Source organism: Cherax quadricarinatus, chromosome 41 (genome assembly GCF_038502225.1).
Source record: "Cherax quadricarinatus isolate ZL_2023a chromosome 41, ASM3850222v1, whole genome shotgun sequence".
Lineage (NCBI taxonomy): Eukaryota > Metazoa > Arthropoda > Malacostraca > Decapoda > Parastacidae > Cherax > Cherax quadricarinatus.
In genome coordinates this window covers 9,219,194-9,242,924 of record NC_091332.1, presented here as the reverse complement: position 1 = coordinate 9,242,924, position 23,731 = coordinate 9,219,194, and the positions used below count along the sequence as shown (strand labels likewise).

The 23,731-nt window shown below is 39.2% G+C and overlaps 1 protein-coding gene across 2 annotated transcripts in view; it reads right to left on the bottom strand.

The window, feature by feature from the left end:
* Positions 1-23,731, bottom strand: part of Gprk1 (G protein-coupled receptor kinase 1) — a 731,033-nt gene that overhangs the window by 59,313 nt on the left and 647,989 nt on the right. For both annotated transcript variants that reach the window (XM_070092970.1, XM_070092971.1), the window contains 5 exons: positions 23,571-23,632; positions 7,245-7,296; positions 2,883-3,074; positions 2,334-2,499; positions 160-301 (listed from right to left, as the gene is read on the bottom strand). In XM_070092970.1, the coding sequence (XP_069949071.1) occupies positions 160-301; positions 2,334-2,499; positions 2,883-3,074; positions 7,245-7,296; positions 23,571-23,632 (614 nt within the window). The remainder of the gene's footprint in view (positions 1-159; positions 302-2,333; positions 2,500-2,882; positions 3,075-7,244; positions 7,297-23,570; positions 23,633-23,731) is intronic.

The window sequence follows — 23,731 nt, the reverse complement described above, 5'->3', positions numbered from 1 at the left end:
AGAAGGGAGGTCCAGATTATTTTTGCATGCACTGTAAATGTTCAGCATTTTGATACCTCTATTATATATCTCACTGTATGAAGTAAATTAATATCTTGAAGTAAAACAAAGATAGTTTTGGATGTAAGTAAATAGGAAGATACTGTATGTGCTACTTACACCGATGCATGTGGTTTCTTTTTGGAGAAGTCACATGCTAATCCTAAGTCTGATATTCTGACGTGACCATGCTCATCCAGGAGTATGTTAGCTGGTTTAAGGTCTCGATACACAATATATCGTCGGTGCATATGTTCTAGCCCTGTAAGAGATCACTGCCTTGAGAACTAATCATACATGCATATCTTATATGGCACAGACATAAAATAAGAATTTTATTTGTTACCAACTGATAATACAAATACATTCATTGTATGATAATAGGAACTGTAAAGTAAAACATTTATAAGCTTACTTTCAAGAGCTTCAAAAAACAGATAAGCAACTGAGAAACTGTTCATTACTTAGTATACAGCTCCCATTTCAACCAAGTACCTTTATATTATTAAGTAAATTATTTTTACTCTCAATTTATACATTAATTTTTATTACATTCATGGAGAAGCACTAAACCCAAATGGGCCATGTAGTGCCTTGGGGAATGGAAGGCATTAAGGTTCGATCCAAGGAAAAGGAGGGCAGGTCTAATTCCTTGGATTAAGAGGCCCCCTCACCAACATCAAGGAATTTCCCTTATGGGTTTTTTTGTGCTCAAATATTGAATTTGATACAGTTTAGCAAATATGATTTTTAAAAACTTATAAATACTACATACAATACAACAATCCCTTGATTAATAATAAGATTGTTTCCGAGGAAAGTTTTGACAAGTAAAACTACACTGACAGAAACCCATTATCCTATAGACTCCCATGTTATAAATGCATATGCATTATTTTAAGGAAAAATCCACTGTATTGTACTTTTTGTGGAAGTATGAATTTGTTAATAGTTCCGGAGATCTTCAGAAGCGAAAGGAAGTGAAAATAATCAAATATTTTGGAGAGGATGTGTCACCAAATGAACTTATTAAAGATGAGGTGAATCACAGAATAGACAAAAGAAAAAAAATGTAGCTAGTGTTGACTGATCTGCAGAAAGAAAGAAGGCTATTAATGGAGTAAAAAAAAAAAGAGGAATGTACAAGAGTACAGTGCCAACAACCATTTCATATGGGTGTAAGTCATGGTCTGTAAATGTTGCCATGAAGAGGAGACTGGAAGCAGTAGAGATGTCATGTTTGAGATGAATTTACTGTATTTTGCAAAATATTATGCAGAGCATTAGGAGTGTATAAATTAGGAAGACTGTGTGGTAGTATGACAAGTATAAATCAAAGAATGGAGTAAGGGTTGATGAGATGGTTTGGTCATTTAGAAAAGATGGTGGAGAATAGATTGATCAAGAAAATGTATAAATAGAAGCTGGGGAGGGGGGTGAAGAAAGAAAGAAAGAAAGAAAGAAAGAAAGAAAGAAAGAAAGAAAGAAAGAAAGAAAGAAAGAAAGAAAGAAAGAAAGAAAGAAAGAGAGAGAGAGAGAGAGAGAGAGAGAGAGAGAGAGAGAGAGAGAGAGAGAGAGAGAGAGAGAGAGAGAGAGAGAGAGAGAAAGAGAGAGAAAGAGAGAGAGAAAGAGAGAGAGAAAGAGAGAGTGGCAGAGAGCATGGGGGAGAGAGAGAGAGAGAGAGAGAGAGAGAGAGAGAGAGAGAGAGAGAGAGAGAGTGTGTGTGGCATCCCAGGAAGGGCATGTGTGAGCATGTTAAAACGCATTTAGTGGAAACAAGTGGTTTCATGAATTTCCTGTTCTACTGGAGTATGGACAAAGTTTATGAAAGCATTTCAACTAATGAGAATGCCTCAAACTACTTGGAATATATTCTCTGGAGTGAAGAAGAGAGAGAGACCTGATAATATATAAATGGAAGATATCTGTGGGTCTCTTCCCAAATCTGCACAATGACTAACACTGAGGTCCATATGTACAGGAGCAAAATGATTTGGAAAGTGCACATACACATCACTTCACCTCAAGTTAAACCCAGATCTCTGGCTGTGAACCAATGACCCTATCTCTGATCTTAGAGTTAGTTTTCAAATGTTTTCAGCATCTGGTGGTAACTGAGAAGGCTACAGAAGATTCTACAAGATGCCACACCTCAAGAAAAAGAAATTTCCAGAGAAAAAAAAAGATATTGTACCTATGATACAAAGAACTGTAACTCAAATGGTTAAAAGACAATGTTGTATTAAATTTTTTCAATAAAATGCTGAATGTGATTTTTTAAGAGCAAATTTTACCTAATATAACTTCTGCAGCATAAAATCTCATTTCCTGCTCATTGAAGACACCGTGTTGTGATAAGTGATAATGAAGATCACCACCATTCATGAGGTCCAAGATAAAGCACAGCTTGTCTGGTGTGTGAAAAGCGTACGTCATACACACAATGAAGGGGCAATCCACCTGAAATAAATGCCACCCCAGTTACATATTTATTAATTATTGCTTAACTAGTACTGCTTGTCACATATTAATTTTTAGACTGGGAATAATATACTGTAGCAAATGATGATGTATGTAGTATAAAAATAGAAGATGACTGCTTAAAAAAAATGCAGTTCAAAATAATTGGGAAGCGAAGTATAAGTAAAGGATATCTGCAACTTACAAATGAGTTGATTTCCTGGTTTTTCAGATCTAATAGTAATGTGACAGTTGAAATACTTAGATTAGTATATAAAATTTCATGCATACATATCTAAAAATATCTAAAGTTATTAAAAGCATGCAGTATTTATAACAAAAATTAGTTTGCAAAAAGGAGTATTCAAAGAAGAGTGACTCACCCCTGTACTGACTAGTGACAACATAATTCGTTCATTGAGTGCTAGTGTTTCACCCTGCTTCATCTTTATTCTCTTTTTGTCTAGACATTTCATGGCATACATCTTGCCAGTGTCTGCTTTCCGACACCCATAAACTTCTCCAAACCCACCACGACCAATAATCCTGTGTACACTGAAGTCGTTCATCGTTAGCTGCAACACAAAGCAAGTATAAGTTATATCAACCATCATCTAGTACAGTATAGGACATTATTATTATTATTATTATTATTATTATTATTGTGATTATTACTATTATTATTAACATGTTTACCAAGGGAAAATGCTGAACCGAAGAGTAATACAGCCCTTGGGAATGGAAGGTTTGATAAAGTTTGACCCAAGGGAAGGGTAGCTCCGATTCCTCGGATTAAAATCTCATCCCAGCATGCAAGCATCCCTGCTCCTTGAAGGCAGTATAAGACAGAACAATGCATAACCAATAATTTTTAGAATTTATGTTACAGTATTTTTCATTTTTGCTGCATATGAAGGGAACCGCTAAACCCACACGGGAGAGATACCATACCTGGAAGTCATTTGAGACTTATCCAAGGAAGTGGAGGCTAAATCTAACTCCTTGGATCAAAAACCCCTCACCGGCATCAAAGGGATATGTTATAGTAAATAAAGCCAAAAATTTTATTGTAATGTAACAGGAAAATGTATACAGAATATCAGTCACTGTTATATGTCAGCATGATATCCTGATAGCTGCTCATGTTCACAAAAAGATTTAAATACGACCTAAATCTTTTCATGAGACCAAAAACCATAAAATGAGATCAATCAATTATTACTATTATTAATTATTATTATTATTATCATTGTTAAACGGGAAAGCACTAAATTCTTAGGTGTGACACAGCACCAGAGCATTTCACAAATATCTAAAAAAAAAAAAAAAACTGACACTACAGCTACAATATTTCCTCTTAACATTTGACAATAACGAAGACTAAAGGACAACAAGCAAAGTGCTTATATAAAAAAAGCTTCATCAGTTGAAGCTTTCAGAAAAAGCTGCGGGGAAGAGATAGTGAAACGCGGGTGGCAGTGACCGTAGAGTTTACTCGCTGTCTTGCTTACACTCCCAATATACCCCGACAAAGCCTCACATTCCAAAGTCAGTCTGTTGCTTACTTATTATAAGCACTAATTTCAACATACATATACGAATTAGGTAAAAAAAAAACAGGGTCAACACATGGGCCTTGCATCCAGACGTAAGTAGCATTATTAAGTAGTTACACTGGATAGATAATTGCGATTTTAACATACTCTCTACTTTTAAAACCGTAAGTCGTACTCGTCAAAATGCTTAACAAGAATAAATGATAATCTAAACAAGCTAACCTAACTTAAATAACGTTTATATAGAAATTATATGAGAATATACTTAAAAGATCTCACCATTTAATTATTACAAATACATACATGACTTGGCAAAGATAATATGCTGTATTTGGACTTCCACGCATGTTAGAATTCTACTTATGCTAATAATCTGAAAAACTAAAACACTAATCCTAGAGTAGAGTGCAGGTTGTCAAAACAGTGCTGCCAGATCATTATTTTTTAATAAAATATTGGCGCAGCTTGTCGCTGACGACTCCCCTAGTCGTCAGCAACTAGGATCCCGTCCCAAGTTCTCCCATCCAAGTAGAATCCCTTCCCTAGCTAGGAAGGGTTCTTTCCCTTTCAGGGTTACTTTCCTTACTAGAAAGAAGTCCTTCCCCTTCCAGGAAGGGTTCTTTCCCTCGCCAGGAAGGGTGCCTCCCCAGTGTCTCACAGGTGTTCACAAAGTTCCCGCTGTCACAATGTTTAGAGAAACTGAAGTCATCCAGCTTAAATGATAAACCTCAAAATGTAACTTACCCTTATACATCATTTTGCTATGAACATCGAAGGAAAAAAATCTAGCAGTAGGCCCATGCTCAAAGTAAATTAAACTTTTTTGACGACCACAACTTGTACTACGAGGAACAATTAGCACACAACCAAATTAAGAAAGAATATTACTGTTTACAGTACTTTCTGATATTTTATAGCGTAATTTAGTCAATAATAATAATAAAATATAATAATAATATTAATAATAATAATAAAAATAATAATAAATTATTACAATAATCTTCTAGACACACTGAAGAGAACTTCTCCATCATTGCATGAGGATGAGAGAGAGAGAGAGAGAGAGAGAGAGAGAGAGAGAGAGATGGGTGATGTTCAAAAGTGGGCCATTGCTAAATGGGAGGTGGACACTAAAAGAAAGCTAGCATCAGGTAGGGTAGGCTCCAAAACCTGGTGGTCCCTGGTCAAGGACAGACAAGGTTATCTGCCTGATGAACTTATTCCACCTCTAAATCGACAGGATGGGACCACCTCTACTAGTAGTCAAAATGCAAGTTCCTGATCCAGCAAGGGACCCTCCTTGGCTAGCTGCAAGAACTGTGTCAAAACTGTCAGTGGTGACAATAAGGCAGGAGGAGGTGCATTTCCTTCTTAAATCGCTTGACCAAGAAAAGGCTGTGGGCCCAGACAAGTTGAGCCCAAGATTGTTGAGAAGATGTGGAGACCAGCTAGCAGCACCTCTAACTCGCATCTTTCAGCACTGCCTAGCACAGTGTAAATGGCCCTCTCTATGGAAAGAGGCAAATGTAGTCCCTGTTCACAAAAAGAAGAGCAGAGCAGAAATCAGCAACTACAGACCAGTGTCACTCCTGTCAATCACTGGTAAGATCCTTGAGACAATAATCTCAAGACAAATGACAGAGTTTTTTGACTACCACTCACTACTTTGTGATCGTCAATATGGCTTCAGGAAAGGTTACTCTGCTGCTGATCTGTTGTTAAACCTCTCCACTAAGTGGCACCAGTCACTGGATGAATCCAAAGTCAGCTGTGTGGTAGCACTGGACATTGCTGGCGCTTTCGACCGGGTGTGGCACCAGGGCCTCTTAGCAAAACTTCAAGCACTGGGAATTGCAGGCTCTACGCTATGTCTCCTCAGTGATTACCTTCATGGTAGATCTCTAAGTGTAGTTCTCAATGGAACGGAATCAGCAAGACGTCCTATTGGGGCAAGTGTTCCACAAGGAAGCGTGCTGGGTCCATTGTTATGGAACGTCTACTTCAACGACCTTCTTCATCTCATCCCAGAATCACATGCATATGCAGACGACTGTACACTGACATTCACTTATCCAAGAGAAGAAATGCCAGCTGCTCTAAGCTACATCAATCACAAGCTGAGAGCTATATCAGCTTGGGGAAATAGATGGCAAGTAACATTTGCACCTGAGAAAACGCAAATGATGATCGTCTCTAGGCACCATGATGGTAATGCTGGTGCAGTAGTAAGGATGAATGGAAGGGTGTTGGCACCTGGAGAAGAAGTTGATATCCTTGGGGTGAAATTTGACTCCAAACTAACCATGAAGAACCATGTTGTAAATCTTGCAAACAAGGCAGCCAGGAAGCTTACAGCACTTCGCCGTATCTCGCATCTGCTTGACAGTAGGGGTTGCAAGATCCTGTACGAGGCACAAGTACGCTCACACCTTGAGTATGCTCCACTTTCTTGGTTTGCCTGCCCCCTCTCTCATCTGCGACTGCTTGACAGAGTAGAGAACAGAGCAAGACGTCTCATCTCTCGCCTGGACCCATCCTGGATAGATCTGTCATTTCAGCAGAGCCTTCAACATAGGAGGGATGTGGGTGGCCTTACTGTTATGTACAAGGCCAATATTGTCAAAATACCACACTTGGATCCACTTCGAGGACAGCGTGAAACAAGCTTTAATGCCACAAGACGGGCAGAAAGCAGCAACTTCACTCTGGCTGTGCCCTTCTCCAGAACATCACTCCATCTGAGATCATACATACCCAGGATGACTCGAGTATGGAACACATTCGTACAGCATAATGATGTCAACGAGATAAAGTCAGTTGATCAAATGAAAATGCTGGCCCACAGATGGCTCCAACTTCATCCTGTTCCCTACTTGTATGTCTCATAACAATAAAAATGCTTTCAAATGAGCTGATGTAGGTAACAGCTCTTAGCTTGCCAATAAAGTTAGGAATCCTTAACATGTAAATAGCTTGTCAATAAAGTTAGGGATCCCTACCCTTGTCAAACCCTGTGTAAAAAGAGAGAGAGAGAGAGAGAGAGAGAGAGAGAGAGAGAGAGAGAGAGAGAGAGAGAGAGAGAGAGAGAGAGAGAGAGAGAGAGAGAGAGAGAGAGAGAGAGAGAGAGAAATACCTGAGCTACACCAAAAATGTTGGGGAAGGAGCAGGCTTCCCCGAACCTTGACTTACCTGTATATTCAACTCGAGGTTTTTCCACTGGCAGAATCTGGTGTACTTGTCACTGTAAGAGAGAAGAGAGAGACACACGGATGGTTACATACGCACTGGCAGGACCTCCACCACAAACTTGCACTCTTTCCATAATTACTAATCAAGAAAGACCACGCTAAATCACCCAAAAATCATATTTACCTAGAAAGGAGACGTTGTGAAGGAGGGAAGAAGAGATGAAAGGGGTATACAGGAAGAAGAGAAAGAATATTAAGCAGGGAGAGGGGATGAAGGAAGGAGGGAGAGGTGAAGAAAGGAGAGAGGTAAGCGAGGAAGGAAGAGGGTGTGAAGTATAAAAGGAAGGATGTAGAGAGACGAAAAAGTCATAAACAGCTAGGAGACAACTGTTATACTACATGAAGGGCAGCCATCAACAGCTTTATACTGGCTTTACCTTCCTGAAGAACATCACACGATCATCACTTCCTACACCACATTTAAAATAGATTCTCACAACAGACACCAGTGACATCAGGTTGACCGAGGCAATAAAAGCTCCGGCCCACGGATGGCTCCATCTTCACCCTGTGTCCTGTAATGTATGTTACAGTATGTGTGATGCTTAACATTAACTCTACAAAGATCTAGATATGATCAGCTTGTTGCTGATATAAACTTAACTCTTCTTACCCTGACAAGTACTTCTGGGAATTATTCTTATTCCTATAAATCAAAAGAGAAAAATAACATAGGAAGAGGGGAAGAGATAGATAAAAAGGGAGAGGGAAAGAGAGATACAGCAAAAAGAGTAGATGAAGAGGGATGGAGTGATACAGAAAAAAAAGAGCAAAGGAAGAGGAAGGGAGAGACTGAAAAAAAGAACAGTGACAGAGGGAGGGAGACAAAAGAAAAAAAGAGGGAGAGGGAGGAAGCCAGCCAGAGGCACGGAAGTAGGGGCGAGAGAAAGAGGGAGGGGGGAAATTAGGCACCTATGATCATCTTATACCGTATATACATATGATCATATAACTAGCTTTACTACTATTATATTTCCTGCAGTGTCTGCTGTAACGTAAAACTCGGCCAGTAATGTGCCCCGCCATCCTGCAGGATTCCGTGTCGTACACCTATAATTTCACTGTACAATAAGTTACACTGAGCGTGCCCTACCGAATTCTTGGACCAAAAATCATTTTTGTAGGCCACAGCAACCTGATACCTCCAAACCCAATATAACTTACTAGCTATGTTTGCATAACCTTGTAAACTAATGTACTGAATGTTACTTTACACCAGAGTTTTTAACAGGGGATACGTATCTATACCCCTTGGAGGTATGGGACTCGATCTATTTAAAAACTGTTGTTACATTAGAATAAATTATCAGCTGTTCTGCTGCTAGCTATCCATATGTAAAGTAAAACCAAGCTATTGACATCTTTTAAAGTCATACTGGTACCTAACAGGACTGGTGATGATGGTGATTTTAATAGTCTGGCGAAGGAGGTGTAGGAGACAAAGAACAAAAAGGTACAATACCGTGACTGGCCTACATATACTGGTTCCCTCACTCTTTTGTGTTATTGTGACTGTCAATGGTCCAAGTCAGACCGAAACGTCGTCGTAAGCTTCTCTCTCCTATGTGCGACTTATTTGTTCATAGGGACATATTAGGTATAATCCACTGGGGGTCTGTAATCGTAAAAACGATAAGTACCACTACTCTGCAAAGTTAGAAATAGACTTTATGAACGAAGACTGTGTACATTATTATTATTATTATAAAGGGGAAGCGTTAAACCCGTAGGATTATACAGCGCCTGTTGGGGGGGAAATGGAAGGTATTCAGGGTTAATTCAGGAAACTGGAGCACAGATCCAGTTTCCTAGATCAAGAGCCCCTCACCAGCATCAAGAAACCTTCCTTGAGAGGAAGACTGTGTACAAAATTTAATTAGCCCATTATCTTACTGAACGCTATATGTACTAACAGTTTAATCACACTTTCCTTACCAAACGGTCTACTACTAGTTTGACAACTATTTTTCTTACTGCACGGTCTACTACTAGCCTGGCAACTTTTTTCTTACTGCACGGTCTACTACTAGCCTGGCAACTTTTTTCTTACTGCACGGTCTACTACTAGTTTGACCACACTTTTTGCTATATAGTTGCATTTAATAATAAAACAGGTTCGTTATTTACAGCCAAAATGAACAGTGATAGAATCTTACACAATTAGATAACAAACTGCTCATGACACGGGTTATCCACTGTCCTCTTCTCTAGTTTTAAAAGTGATTCATAAACGCCCCTTATTATATAGTATGGTGTTCCCACTTATGCTATTAAAGTACAAATAAATGTTTTTCTAAATATTTATACTTACGTCAGTGATGCTGATAACTAAAACTACATCGTTGTATCTGCGTCTAATACTCAAATATCACCACAGAAACATGATACTCGATGTGTTCTCTAATAGAAGTACCACAATTCATTAAAACTGAAGAGATAGGCTACATGCTCTCAGAGCCTATATTTGATCCTGATAAATTAAACTGAACGTATGTTATTATTAGCAAGGAAAAATCTCTTTGACCTTTGGAATTAATGGAGTTAATTCAGAACGAAGCCCCCAGAATTATTTTTGGTTGCCTGAAACCACAAAACTGTTCAAGATATGCAAGCAGCTAAGTATTCTCAGTACCAGTAACCGGGTAACTTGGTATTATGATGCCCAGAAATGTTAAAATGTAGACATCATTCTTAACGGATACTAAAAAACATGCAATGATATTTACTCCCATAACCTGAATAGTGTCATTATCAACACCAGCTCTTAACACATCTGTGGGAGATGTAATTGTGAATATTTATGTGTTTTGCATTACTTTTATTAAAGTAACCCCAATGAAGGTTGTAACCTGGAATACTTTGGCTAAATTAATTACAAGGAAAACAGCCGAAGAGAAAATCTTCTCACAATAAACCGAATGTGGGCAAGTTACACCTTAGTGTAATTAACTACAAGATGCACACACTCTTGGTCAACCTTCATGTTTGAGGAGAAAGAAATAACTTATATGTCCGCATGATCGACGATAAAACGTCAAGGATATATTTGGCTTAAACTGGAGTCTAAACCAAGTCACTTTAACAACCTCAGGTAGGTTGATAAGCTTGAAAAATCAGGACAAGAGTGGAGGTTGGGGAAAGGATTGCACCCACACACACTTCTTATATTTCACGACCTACACAGCGCGCTGGCTTTCAATCTCTTTTAAAATGTTCACGTCAGAATAAGGTATTACGACATGCGAAAATACCACAATCCGGCTCTAGTGTAAAGTGGTAAAAGCCGGACATGCAACTGCTTCACCCAGTGTTCTTCATAAGACAAGGATGAGTTAGGCTCTTCCATGAACTTTCACCCCTAACTTCAAAACCAATATCAGGACACCTAAGGAGATGCTGCACTGCTAGTTGCGAGAGAGCATCTAGTGACTCACTGAAGGTACAACACAGAAGATGAATTCCAAGTTAAATCACGACTGTGGCAGCTATATTCACAAGTGAGAATCTTGGATAACTGGGTGATATGTTCCTTAAACCACGACAAATGAGGAAAATACATGAATAACTAGATGGCTGTCCCCTAGACCACGACCAACGAGAATACTTGGATGACCGGAAAGTATGATAACCCCAGACCACAACAACTGAGCAGAATACTTGGATGACCAGGTAGTATTATAACCCCCACACCAAGACAACTAAGAAAAATACTTGTACGCCTAGGGACCACATCTCATCATTATTACATGCTGTTGATCATGCTGTTCCAGAATACTGATGTGGTCCCTAGGCATACAAGTATTTTCCTTAGTTGTTTTGGTGTGGGGGTTATAATACTATCTGGTCATCCAAGTATTCTGCTCAGTTGTTGTGGTCTGGGGTTATCATACATATATATATATATATATATATATATATATATATATATATATATATAAATATATATATATATACATCTATATATAATATCTAATTATATATATATATATATATATATATATATAGAATGTATATTTATATATATATATATATATATATATATATATATATATATATATATATATATATATATATATATAATTATATATATATAATACATATATATAATATATATATATATATATATATATATATATATATATATATATATATATATATATATATATATATATATATATGTATATATAAGAACATAAGAAAGGAGGAACACTGCAGCAGACCTGCTGGCCCATACTAAGCAGGTTCTTTACAATCCATCCCACTAACAAAACATTTGCCCAACCCAATTTTCAATGCTACCCAAGAAATAAGCTCTGATAACTCTATCCACTCTTATGCAAGTCCCATTCAAATCCAACCCCTCCCACTCATGTATTTATCCAACCTAAATTTAAAACTACCCAAAGTCCTAGCCTCAATAACCCAACTAGGCAGAATGTTCTACTCATCAATTACCCTATTTCCAAATCAATACTTTCCTATATCCTTTCTAAATCTAAACTTATCTAATTTGAATCCATTACTGCGGGTTCTCTCTTGGAGAGAGATCCTCAAGACCTTATTTATATCCCCTTTATTAATACTCATCTTCCACTTATACACTTCGATCACGTCTCCCTCCATTCTTCGTCTAACAAGGGAATGTAATTTAAGAGTCTTCAATCTTTCTTCATTAATTTAGTCATTGTACGCTGAATGTTTTCTAACAAATTTATGTCCATTCTGTAATATGGAGACCAGAACTGAGCTGCATAATCTAGGTGAGGCCTTACTAATGATGTATAAAGCTGTAATACAACCGCTGAACTGTTATTACACTTCTTGGTATAAATCCTAGTAATCTGTTTGCCTTATTACGTACGCTTAGGCATTGCTGTCTTGGTTTAACGTTGCTGCTTATCATAACCCCTAAGTCCTTTTCGCAATCTGTATGGCTAAGTTCTACATTATTTAACTTATAAGTGCTAGGGTTATGGAGAGTCCCGAGCTTCAGAACCTTGCATTTACCTACATTGAACTGCATCTGCCACTTTTCTGACCAGGTATTGAGTTTGTCTAAATCCTCCTGAAGTTCCCTGATATCTACGTTTGATTCAATTATCCTACCTATCTTTGTGTCATCGGCGAATTTGCTCATTTCATTAGTAATTCCCTCATCAAGATTATTGATATATATTATAAACAACAACGGGCGCAAGACTGATCCCTGTGGAACGTCACTTGTTACAGATTCCCACTCGGATTTAACCCCATTAATGGACACTGCTTCCTGTCTGTGAGCCATGACTCGATCCATGACAGCACCTTTCCCTCAATGCCAGGAGCTGCCACTTTCTTTAACAGTCTTTGGTGCGGAACTCTATCAAAAGCCTTACTAAAATCTAAGTAAATAATATCAAATTCTTTATCGTGATCAACAGCCTCAAAAGCTTTACTGAAGAAAGTTAATAAATTAGACAAGAACGGCTTCTCGTGAATCCATGCTGAGTATCATTAATCAGATTATGCTTATCCAGATGGTTTCTTATAATCTCAGCTATAATTGACTCCAGCAATTTGCCTACAATTGAGGTCAGGCTTACTGGGTGGTAATTTGAGGGTAACGACTTATCCCCTGATTTAAAAATAGGAATTACATTAGCCATCTTCCACATATCAGACACTACACCTGTTTGAAGAGATAAACTAAAAATATTATTTAATGGTTCACAGAGTTCCATTTTGCATTCCTTAAGAACCCTTGAAAAAATCTCATAAGGTCCCGGCGACTTATTTTGCTTCAGTCTGTCTATTTGTTTCATAACCACTTCACTAGTGACTGTGATGTTACATAATTTATCTTCTTCAGGCCCACTATAAAAATGAATTATTGGGTTATTGTTAGTGTCTTCCTGAGTAAAAACCGAGAGAAAATAATTATTTAAAATCATTATAATATATATATATATATATATATATATATATATATATATACATATATATATATATATATATATATATATATATATATATATATATATATATATATACATGCACACACACACACAGTAGGAGTAAGGGAAAGCAGCTGCTTCCCCTGTCATATTCCATCACACAGGACGGGTTTCCCTGTCACATTCTATCAAACATTGAGTGTGTGTGTGTGTGTGTGTGTGTGTGTGTGTGTGTGTGTGTGTGTGTGTGTGTGTGTGTGTGTGCGCGAGTGTTTGTACTCACCTAACTGTGGTTACAGGGGTCGATTCATAGCTCCTGGTCCCGCCTCTTCACTGGTCGCTACTGGGTGTATGTGTGTGTACTCACCTAGTTGTACTCACCTAGTTGAGGTTGCAGGGGTCGAGTCCAAGCCTCTTCACTGGTCACTCTCCCTGAACCGTGAGCTTTATCGTACCTCTGCTTAAAGCTATGTATGGATCCTGCCTCCACTACATCGCTTCCCAAACTATTCCACTTACTGACTACTCTGTGGCTGAAGAAATACTTCCTAACATCCCTGTGATTCATCTGTGTCTTCAACTTCCAACTGTGTCCCCTTGTTACTGTGTCCAATCTCTGGAACATCCTGTCTTTGTCCACCTTGTCAATTCCTCTCAGTATTTTGTATGTCGTTATCATGTCCCCCCTATCTCTCCTGTCCTCCAGTGTCGTCAGGTTGATTTCCCTTAACCTCTCCTCATAGGACATACCTTTTAGCTCTGGGACTAGTCTTGTTGCAAACCTTTGCACTTTCTCTAGTTTCTTTACGTGCTTGGCTAGGTGTGGGTTCCAAACTGGTGCCGCATACTCCAATATGGGCCTAACGTACACGGTGTACAGGGTCCTGAACGTGTGTGTGTGTTTGTGTGTTGTTTGTTTCCCTTGTCATATTCCATCAAATAGTATGAGTTTCATACACCAAGTGATGAAATCTGTCAGCCTGAGTTGGAAGACTTCAATAATGAGAGCATGTAGAAGTAGCAAGGCGAGAAAGGGATGAGGGTGGGAGGAAAGAGATTGGAGAGGAGACTTGTGGAGGAGGCTGGGGAGGAAGTTGGGGAGAGGCTTGGGAAAGAACCTGAAGAGAGACTTGGGAGGAGGGTGGGGAGGAAGTTGGGGAGAGGCTTGGGAAAGAGCCTGAAGAGAGACTTGGGAGGAGGGTGGGGAGGAAGTTGGGGAGAGGCTTGGGAAAGAGCCTGAAGAGAGACTTGGGAGGAGGGTGGGGAGGAAGTTGGGGAGAGGCTTGGAAAAGAGCCTGAAGAGAGACTTGGGAGGAGGGTGGGGAGGAAGTTGGGGAGAGGCTTGGGAAAGAGCCTGAAGAGAGACTTGGGAGGAGGGTGGGGAGGAAGTTGGGGAGAGGCTTGGGAAAGAGCCTGAAGAGAGACTTGGGAGGAGGGTGGGGAGAGGAATAAAACAGGTACCATCAATGTTTACTTCCGCTCAGAGGAGAAATATATGTGTGAGGTAGAGACGTGATTAATTAGACTGGTGGAGGGGGGCGGCCCACCCCCCACACCCTCCCCTCACACCCACACTAAAAGAATGACTGCGCGGAGCAATCATGATCCCTCACTACAATACGGAAGGAATCATGCCTTCCCAAAGCTAGGATGACCGTAGAGAGAGCATGAAGTACTTTGTAAAGTGCCGAAAATACTTACCACTTCTCAAAAGCACTTGTCGATAGATCTTTTTTTTCTTGTTTATGACTTCATGTGTTTGTCAGGTAGGTGTGTGTATAACTTGACAGTGTTTGTCAGGTAGGTGTGTGTATAACTTGACAAGTGTTTGTCAGGTAGGTGTGTGTATAACTTGACAAGTGTTTGTCAGGTAGGTGTGTGTATAACTTGACAAGTGTTTGTCAGGTAGGTGTGTGTATAACTTGACAAGTGTTTGTCAGGTAGGTGTGTGTATAACTTGACAAGTGTTTGTCAGGTAGGTGTGTGTATAACTTGACAGTGTTTGTCAGGTAGGTGTGTGTATAACTTGACAAGTGTTTGTCAGGTAGGTGTGTGTATAACTTGACAGTGTTTGTCAGGTAAGTGTGTGTATAACTTGACAGTGTTTGTCAGGTAAGTGTGTGTATAACTTGACAAGTGTTTGTCAGGTAGGTGTGTGTATAACTTGACAAGTGTTTGTCAGGTAGGTGTGTGTATAACTTGACAGTGTTTGTCAGGTAGGTGTGTGTATAACTTGACAGTGTTTGTCAGGTAGGTGTGTGTATAACTTGACAGTGTTTGTCAGGTAGGTGTGTGTATAACTTGACAGTGTTTGTCAGGTAGGTGTGTGTATAACTTGACAGTGTTTGTCAGGTAGGTGTGTGTATAACTTGACAGTGTTTGTCAGGTAGGTGTGTGTATAACTTGACAAGTGTTTGTCAGGTAGGTGTGTGTATAACTTAACAGTGTTTGTCAGGTAGGTGTGTGTATAACTTGACAAGTGTTTGTCAGGTAGGTGTGTGTATAACTTGACAAGTGTTTGTCAGGTAGGTGTGTGTATAACTTGACAGTGTTTGTCAGGTAGGTGTGTGTATAACTTGACAAGTGTTTGTCAGGTAGGTGTGTGTATAACTTGACAAGTGTTTGTCAGGTAGGTGTGTGTATAACTTGACAAGTGTTTGTCAGGTAGGTGTGTGTATAACTTGACAGTGTTTGTCAGGTAGGTGTGTGTATAACTTGACAAGTGTTTGTCAGGTAGGTGTGTGTATAACTTGACAAGTGTTTGTCAGGTAGGTGTGTGTATAACTTGACAAGTGTTTGTCAGGTAGGTGTGTGTATAACTTGACAGTGTTTGTCAGGTAGGTGTGTGTATAACTTGACAAGTGTTTGTCAGGTAGGTGTGTGTATAACTTGACAAGTGTTTGTCAGGTAGGTGTGTGTATAACTTGACAAGTGTTTGTCAGGTAGGTGTGTGTATAACTTGACAGTGTTTGTCAGGTAGGTGTGTGTATAACTTGACAAGTGTTTGTCAGGTAGGTGTGTGTATAACTTGACAGTGTTTGTCAGGTAAGTGTGTGTATAACTTGACAGTGTTTGTCAGGTAGGTGTGTGTATAACTTGACAAGTGTTTGTCAGGTAGGTGTGTGTATAACTTGACAAGTGTTTGTCAGGTAGGTGTGTGTATAACTTGACAAGTGTTTGTCAGGTAGGTGTGTGTATAACTTGACAGTGTTTGTCAGGTAGGTGTGTGTATAACTTGACAGTGTTTGTCAGGTAGGTGTGTGTATAACTTGACAAGTGTTTGTCAGGTAGGTGTGTGTATAACTTGACAAGTGTTTGTCAGGTAGGTGTGTGTATAACTTGACAAGTGTTTGTCAGGTAGGTGTGTGTATAACTTGACAAGTGTTTGTCAGGTAGGTGTGTGTATAACTTGACAGTGTTTGTCAGGTAGGTGTGTGTATAACTTGACAGTGTTTGTCAGGTAGGTGTGTGTATAACTTGACAGTGTTTGTCAGATACTTCGTTAGTTATTTTATGCAGCTTGGCTCTTGTGTTCTGATCACAATAAGATTTTAGGGGATGCTTTATTTTTAATTCTGATAATGATAATTCATTTGTACTAGAGTGTAATGCAGCATTATAGTGTATACATCACGGTGTACTAGATGGAAGAGTATTCCTAGAATCGACAAAATTTTTCATTATGTATCATACCGTGTACTAGATTCAAGAATACTAGGATCCGCGGAAGCGCTCATCCTCCTTCTCCCCTTCTAACATTCGCTATTTAGTGGTCAGTATGGTGAAGTGGACAAGGTAAGCGGAGTTTTTTATCAAGTTGCTTCACTGTGCTTTTCGACATAACTGTTCACAGTGTCCTGAATCCATTACCAGAAATCTATCTTCACTTGTCATTGTCTACACGACTCTAATCTTCATGTCTTCAAGTGTCCCGCCCACTGAATCACTTAACGTTCATTTCCAACTCAATATATTGACTTCATTTGCATTTCCTCGTTCTCGACAACTTCCGGGGACGTCCTTTCCACTTTACCTCTCCACTAAGTTACACAATCATTATTAGCTCCAGGAAAAATACATTAGCTGGCTGCTTGTTAATTTCTACTTCGTTATTGTAAGCTGCTTCCCTGATAACTTTGGTTAGTTTGTTAAGTTTAAGGCCTACATTTTAAGTCCTATCCACCTCCTTAAAGTATAACGTCAGCCAGAAGAGTTCGCTAACACCCAGGTACAAATTTACTTATGGACAGAGACTACATGTGTACTGAAACGTTCTCAAAGTCTCCACCCGCCCCAAGACTCGACCACAGTCTTCAACTGTGAGCAGTATACGGTGCCACTAAGCTAAGAGATTGTAGATTTTTTTTACCAGCTTGTAGAGTACTTGGTGTGTAGTCTCTCACTCTCTCTCTCTCTCTACTAACAGTCAGTGCGATGTATGAGTGTTAACTGACAGTCCGTCTGTTAATTTGATACATTCTGTTTCCTCTGATCGTAGTTGATACTTTGAAGGTTGAAGATGCTAACACAGTTGTCATCACACAACAAGTTTCATAGAGAGTTACACCAAGAGTGTGACTAAACTTGGTGACAGATGGTTGTAAGCAAGCACATTAACATGCCAAGAATATTCTTTCGCAATCAACTTCTCTAGAACAACATTTTGATCATGTACAATATGTCAGTATCCACAACCTGGAACCTGTGTACGATTTTGGTGAGGTTGTAGTAGTTAGATAGTGGTGGTGGTAGTGGTTATAAGATAGTGGTGGTGTTATCATAAGCCAGAACTGATGCTGGTGACGCAGGTTAGTGTTGATGACGTAGGATGGTGGTGGGGACGCAGGCTGGTTTTGGTGACGCATGATTGTGGTAGTGACGCAGAATGGAGACTGGTCCAATTTATGTGCAGCGAGTGAATGTTGCTGACACCGGCAGAGGGTCAGTAAATTCTGGTTACACTCTAATATATGGGAAAAGAATATGACAGACCTTACCGTCTGTCATATTCTTACTGCTGACAAGACCTAGTTGCACTCCAGGTACTACTAGAATTTATACAGGCAAGGATAATATACACTAAGTTCTCTTCCCTCCAAAGATTCTCCAACCTAACCCACTATTCTAGGTACAATATATGTACAACATAACCATGCCGAATTGAAATGGATGGATGGACATGTCACTGGAGAGGTGGAAGAATACTGGAATAAAGACTACTATCACTACTGCTATTACTATATAACCCCCAGTACTGTGCACTGAGTGATCCATGGTTAACCTGTCATGCGCTGTATGACCCTTGTGGGTTTAGCGCTTAGTTTTGATTATAATAATAACAATAATAATAATAATAATAATAATAATAATAATAAAATTACCTGTCATGATGTAATTAGTTCCTCAACCAACGTCAGTCTTCCAGTGGCCATTGTTTTTACAAACATACATTCATATATGCATATGTACATATATAGACACAACAGTGAATGTAGCGTGCCAATAAAATTTTCTGGCATACCACCTTGGCGTGGATGGTACATGTTAGCCAGCTCTACCCTAGCATATCCATGGTTAACCAGTTATCCTGAAGTGCGCAACTATAAGTGTTTTCCAAGAGTCAGTGTCCCAGCGCTCTATATTACGTTTCCTAAAACAACTTCACCCAAATTTGTGTTGCACATTTTTGCCTGGGAGTGTCACAGGGTCGTGTTGCAAGGCTTCCTCATCTCTGCACTCTGCATTGTTCCTCACGTGTGACTGTCAGGTTTGCTAGGCAACTCGTAGTCTTCATCATTTTAACCGACGCTAATAAATAATAATTAATATAAAGCTATACCAATGTCATGGAGATTTTTTATAATACCATCCAGCCAGAGGACAGCCTGGACTTGTACAGATGAAGATTGATTAACAATGACAACTTATACCAAGCCTACATGACTATGAAGCTCACACACAACACACTTTCCCCTTCCTTCCCTTTCCACGAACTAAAATTATTCCTGTCTCGGAACATCAGAATTACGAAGAAAGATCGAAGAAGCTGCAGACGCTCTCCTTGCAAGACATGAACAAGTGCAACATGTAATAATATAAAATTTAAGTTTGAATAGGAATAAGACAAATTTTTCTCTAACTTAAATTACGAAGAAAAATTAAATGAAAGTCAAAGTTTGTAATTAAGAGAAGGCTGTGTATGAAGGTACAAGTAACAGTTCTAACAGTGGTAGAAAGTTGAAGATAGTGGTAATAAGACACACTAGCAGACAGTGTAAGCTACAACCAGTGGAGAACAAAATATTTTGATGATAAATTCAGAGAGGACAAACCAGGAGCACAACTTTACTTTTGAACTGCAACTTGTTAATTAGTGGTAGGTGCGTGTCAGGTGTACACCTGCATGTATACTTCCTCCCTCCCTCCCTCACCATCATCATCATCATCCACCCTCCCTCTCATCTTCCTCCATCACTATATTTTTCTATTTCCTCCTTCCTTCCTTCTCTGTCCCTTCCATCTTTCCTCCCCCTCATTCTTTTACGTTCTTCCTTCCTCCCTCACTCCCTGCCTGCTTGCCAGCCTGCTTGCCTGCCTGCCTGCCAGCCTACAGCAGAGTGGTTCACCCACGTACCTCATGAACCTCCCGCTGGCTCATCCAATTCGCTCTTATGGTCACACCTCCAGCCACAAAGTTTATACCTTACCCTGGTCTACTTTATTACCTTACCCTGGTCTACTTTATTACCTTACCCTGGTCTACTTTATTACCTTACCCTGGTCTACTTTATTACCTTACCCTGGTCTACTTTATTACCTTACCCTTGTCTACTTTATTACCTTACCCTGGTGTACTATTACCTTGGTATTACCTTCTACTTTATTACCTTACCCTTGTCTACTTTATTACCTTACCCTGGTCTACTTTATTACCTTACCCTGGTCTACTTTATTACCTTACCCTTGTCTACTTTATTACCTTACCCTGGTCTACTTTATTACCTTACCCTGGTCTACTTTATTACCTTACCCTGGTCTACTTTATTACCTTACCCTTGTCTACTTTATTACCTTACCCTGGTCTACTTTATTACCTTACCCTGGTCTACTTTATTACCTTACCCTGATCTACTTTATTACCTTACCCTGGTCTACTTTATTACCTTACCCTGGTCTACTTTATTACCTTACCCTGGTCTACTTTATTACCTTACCCTGGTCTACTTTATTACCTTACCCTGGTCTACTTTATTACCTTACCCTGGTCTACTTTATTACCTTACCCTTGTCTACTTTACCTTACTGGTCTACTTATTACCTTACCCTGGTCTACTTTATTACCTTACCCTGGTCTACTTTTACCTTACCCTGGTCTACTTTATTACCTTACCCTGGTCTTCTTTATTACCTTACCCTGGTCTACTTTATTACCTTACCCTGGTCTACTTTATTACCTTACCCTGGTCTACTTTATTACCTTACCCTGGTCTACTTTATTACCTTACCCTTGTCTACTTTATTACCTTACCCTTGTCTACTTTATTACCTTACCCTTGTCTACTTTATTACCTTACCCTGGTCTACTTTATTACCTTACCCTGATCTACTTTATTACCTTACCCTGGTCTACTTTTACCTTACCCTGGTCTACTTTATTACCTTACCCTGGTCTACTTTACCTTACTGGTCTACTTTATTACCTTACCCTGGTCTACTTTATTACCTTACCCTTGTCTACTTTACCTTACTGGTCTACTTATTACCTTACCCTGGTCTACTTTATTACCTTACCCTTGTCTACTTTACCTTACTGGTCTACTTATTACCTTACCCTGGTCTACTTTATTCCCCAAAACTGGCAGACAGATAGGCTGGTAGGAAGGCATGCCGGCAGGTAGACAGGCAGGCAGGCAGGCTGGTAGGCTTCACAGGTGAAGATAGGGAAGGTAACACAACAAAAGCAGAGGCGACACACACTCGCTCTCCTGAAGCTTGCCAGTGCTGGTTAAAGTGGCACTTCCCTCCCCTCACTCTCTCCCCTCACTCTCAATCTCTTCCCTCACTTTACCTTACCTTCACACTCCCCACACTTTTCTCACTCTCAACTCCCCCCCCCCCCCTCCCCTCACTCACTCCCCTCACTCACTCCCCTCACTCACTCCCCTCACTCACTCCCCTCACTCACTCCCCTCACTCACTCCCCTCACTCACTCCCCTCACTCACTCCCCTCACTCGCTCCCCTCACTCACTCCCCTCACTCACTCCCCTCACTCACTCCCCTCACTCTCAATCTCTTCCCTCACTTTACCTTACCTTCACACTCCCCACACTTTTCTCACTCTCAACTCCCCCCCCCCCGCCTTATCTCTCTCTCTCTCACCTCGGTAACACACAAACTAATGCCACTTGCAGGTGGTCCGTACTCCGGCTTACACAGACAAAGATGTATCCAGGGATACATATTTCCTTGAAGGGATACAAATCTAGTGCGGGAAGAATGACACAGACTGAAGAGAGAATGTAGCAAGTTCTACCGTCAAATGGGAATTTGTCAAACACTCTATGTTACAGAAATTAGTTAAGATGGGAGACCACTAACATAGTTATCATTCTGTAACTATCCTTAAAGTGACTACAAATAGTTAAGAACAAGAAGGCTTCATGAGGAAGCCAATTCTGAAGTTACTGCAAGTTCCATTATACTTAAGACTCATATTAAATATGGTCTTAAATTCTGAAAATGCCAAATCCACTTAAGTCAAAGAAATCTTATTACATAACATGTTTTGGGAATGTTTTCCATGTTTAGTCACTTGCAATATATAAGTTGGCTCTGCTTTACAGCGCTTCGTTTTACGGCATCCCACTAATGCAGAAGTTTTCAATCATATATTCACCACTAACTATAAGCTATGGACGAAAATATTTTAAGTAATGTGTGTGCTGTATAAGCATTTTTTAGACCTAGCTGTATTGCTCACTTAATATATGATAGTGTAAACATGTTAACAGGCTTTTATATGCATTTGAAAGTGAAAAAAAAGGGGCTACGTTTCACTTTACAGTGGTAGCCCAGAACCTGACCTGCTGTATAAGTGGGACGCTTCTGTATGTGAGGTTTTATGATCATGTAGAACAGGTTTGTCTAACCTTCATGAACTTGTGCACACAACGCCAAATTTATCCCAACCCACGCACCTCGTCCCATAATAAAAATTTTGATACACAAGAAAAAAAAAAGGACTGAATTAACATTCACAACATAATGAACTCACATTTTATTGTAGATCTGCAGAACCAAACTACTTTAGTAATAAAAATATACATGCATTCAAAATTGCACAAAATTCTTCGCACAAATTTTCTTTTCGACTCAAGTTAACAGAAATACGTGCATATATATATATATATATATATATATATATATATATATATATATATATATATATAATATTTCTTTAAATATTATACCTAAAAGTGTTTATTCTACCTGAAAGTTGTCCAAAAACACTTAGTTTCATCCAGTAATCTGTTGCAATATTTTCTCGGAGTATCTCACGTGTATCTCTTGTATATCTCCCGAATATCTCCCGAATATCTCCCGTATATATCCCGTATATATCCCGTGTATATCCCGTGTAAACGTACGCGTCACAGTTTAAAGTTAAGCCAGACACAGACAATATTAACCAAACTCTAACATTTCAAATATTAAATTAAATAAGTATATTAGATACATAAAGTTGCACAGAAGACACGACGAATGTTTACACTTCATTATGCTGCCATAAGTCATACGTCCAGTGATTTACACACACATCTCTCATATTAAAGATGAACTTTTAGAGAATCAAAAGAAAAATATACATGAAATATTCAAAAATAGAAACTGCGTATACAAACACTATCTCTCGGTCCTCAGCAGGATTCGAACCTATACATTTTACGTCAAAGTACTTAGTACTTACGCCAATCGGCCAGATCCCACTCGTAAGTACTACGTACTCTGATGCAGAGTGTGTAGGTTCGAATCCTGTTGTAGACTGAGAGATAATGCTTGCAAATAATTTCGCCCGTCTGTAAATTGTTAAGTATGTGTGTGTGTGTGTGTGTGTATTATATATATATATATATATATATGTATATATATATATATATATATATATATATATATATATATATATATATATATATATATATATATATATTATTGTAAATTTGCCTTACCCCCAGTGGCCCCTGTGAGGATTCCCTCTTGACCTGTGGTGGAAGTTGACCTTTAAGCTTCCACAACTATAATGAAGGGGAGTAATGCAGTAAGACTTCAACTCACCTTTCTACAAATCTGTTAAAGAGGTCCCCGCGTAAATGGGTGAATATTTCTTCAATGTAGGGCTGTAAGAAATAAGTGAGATTAGCAGCTGTAGAGGAAGATCTGACACAACTTGCAAGATCTGACACCACTTGTAAGATCTTGCAAGATCTGACACAACT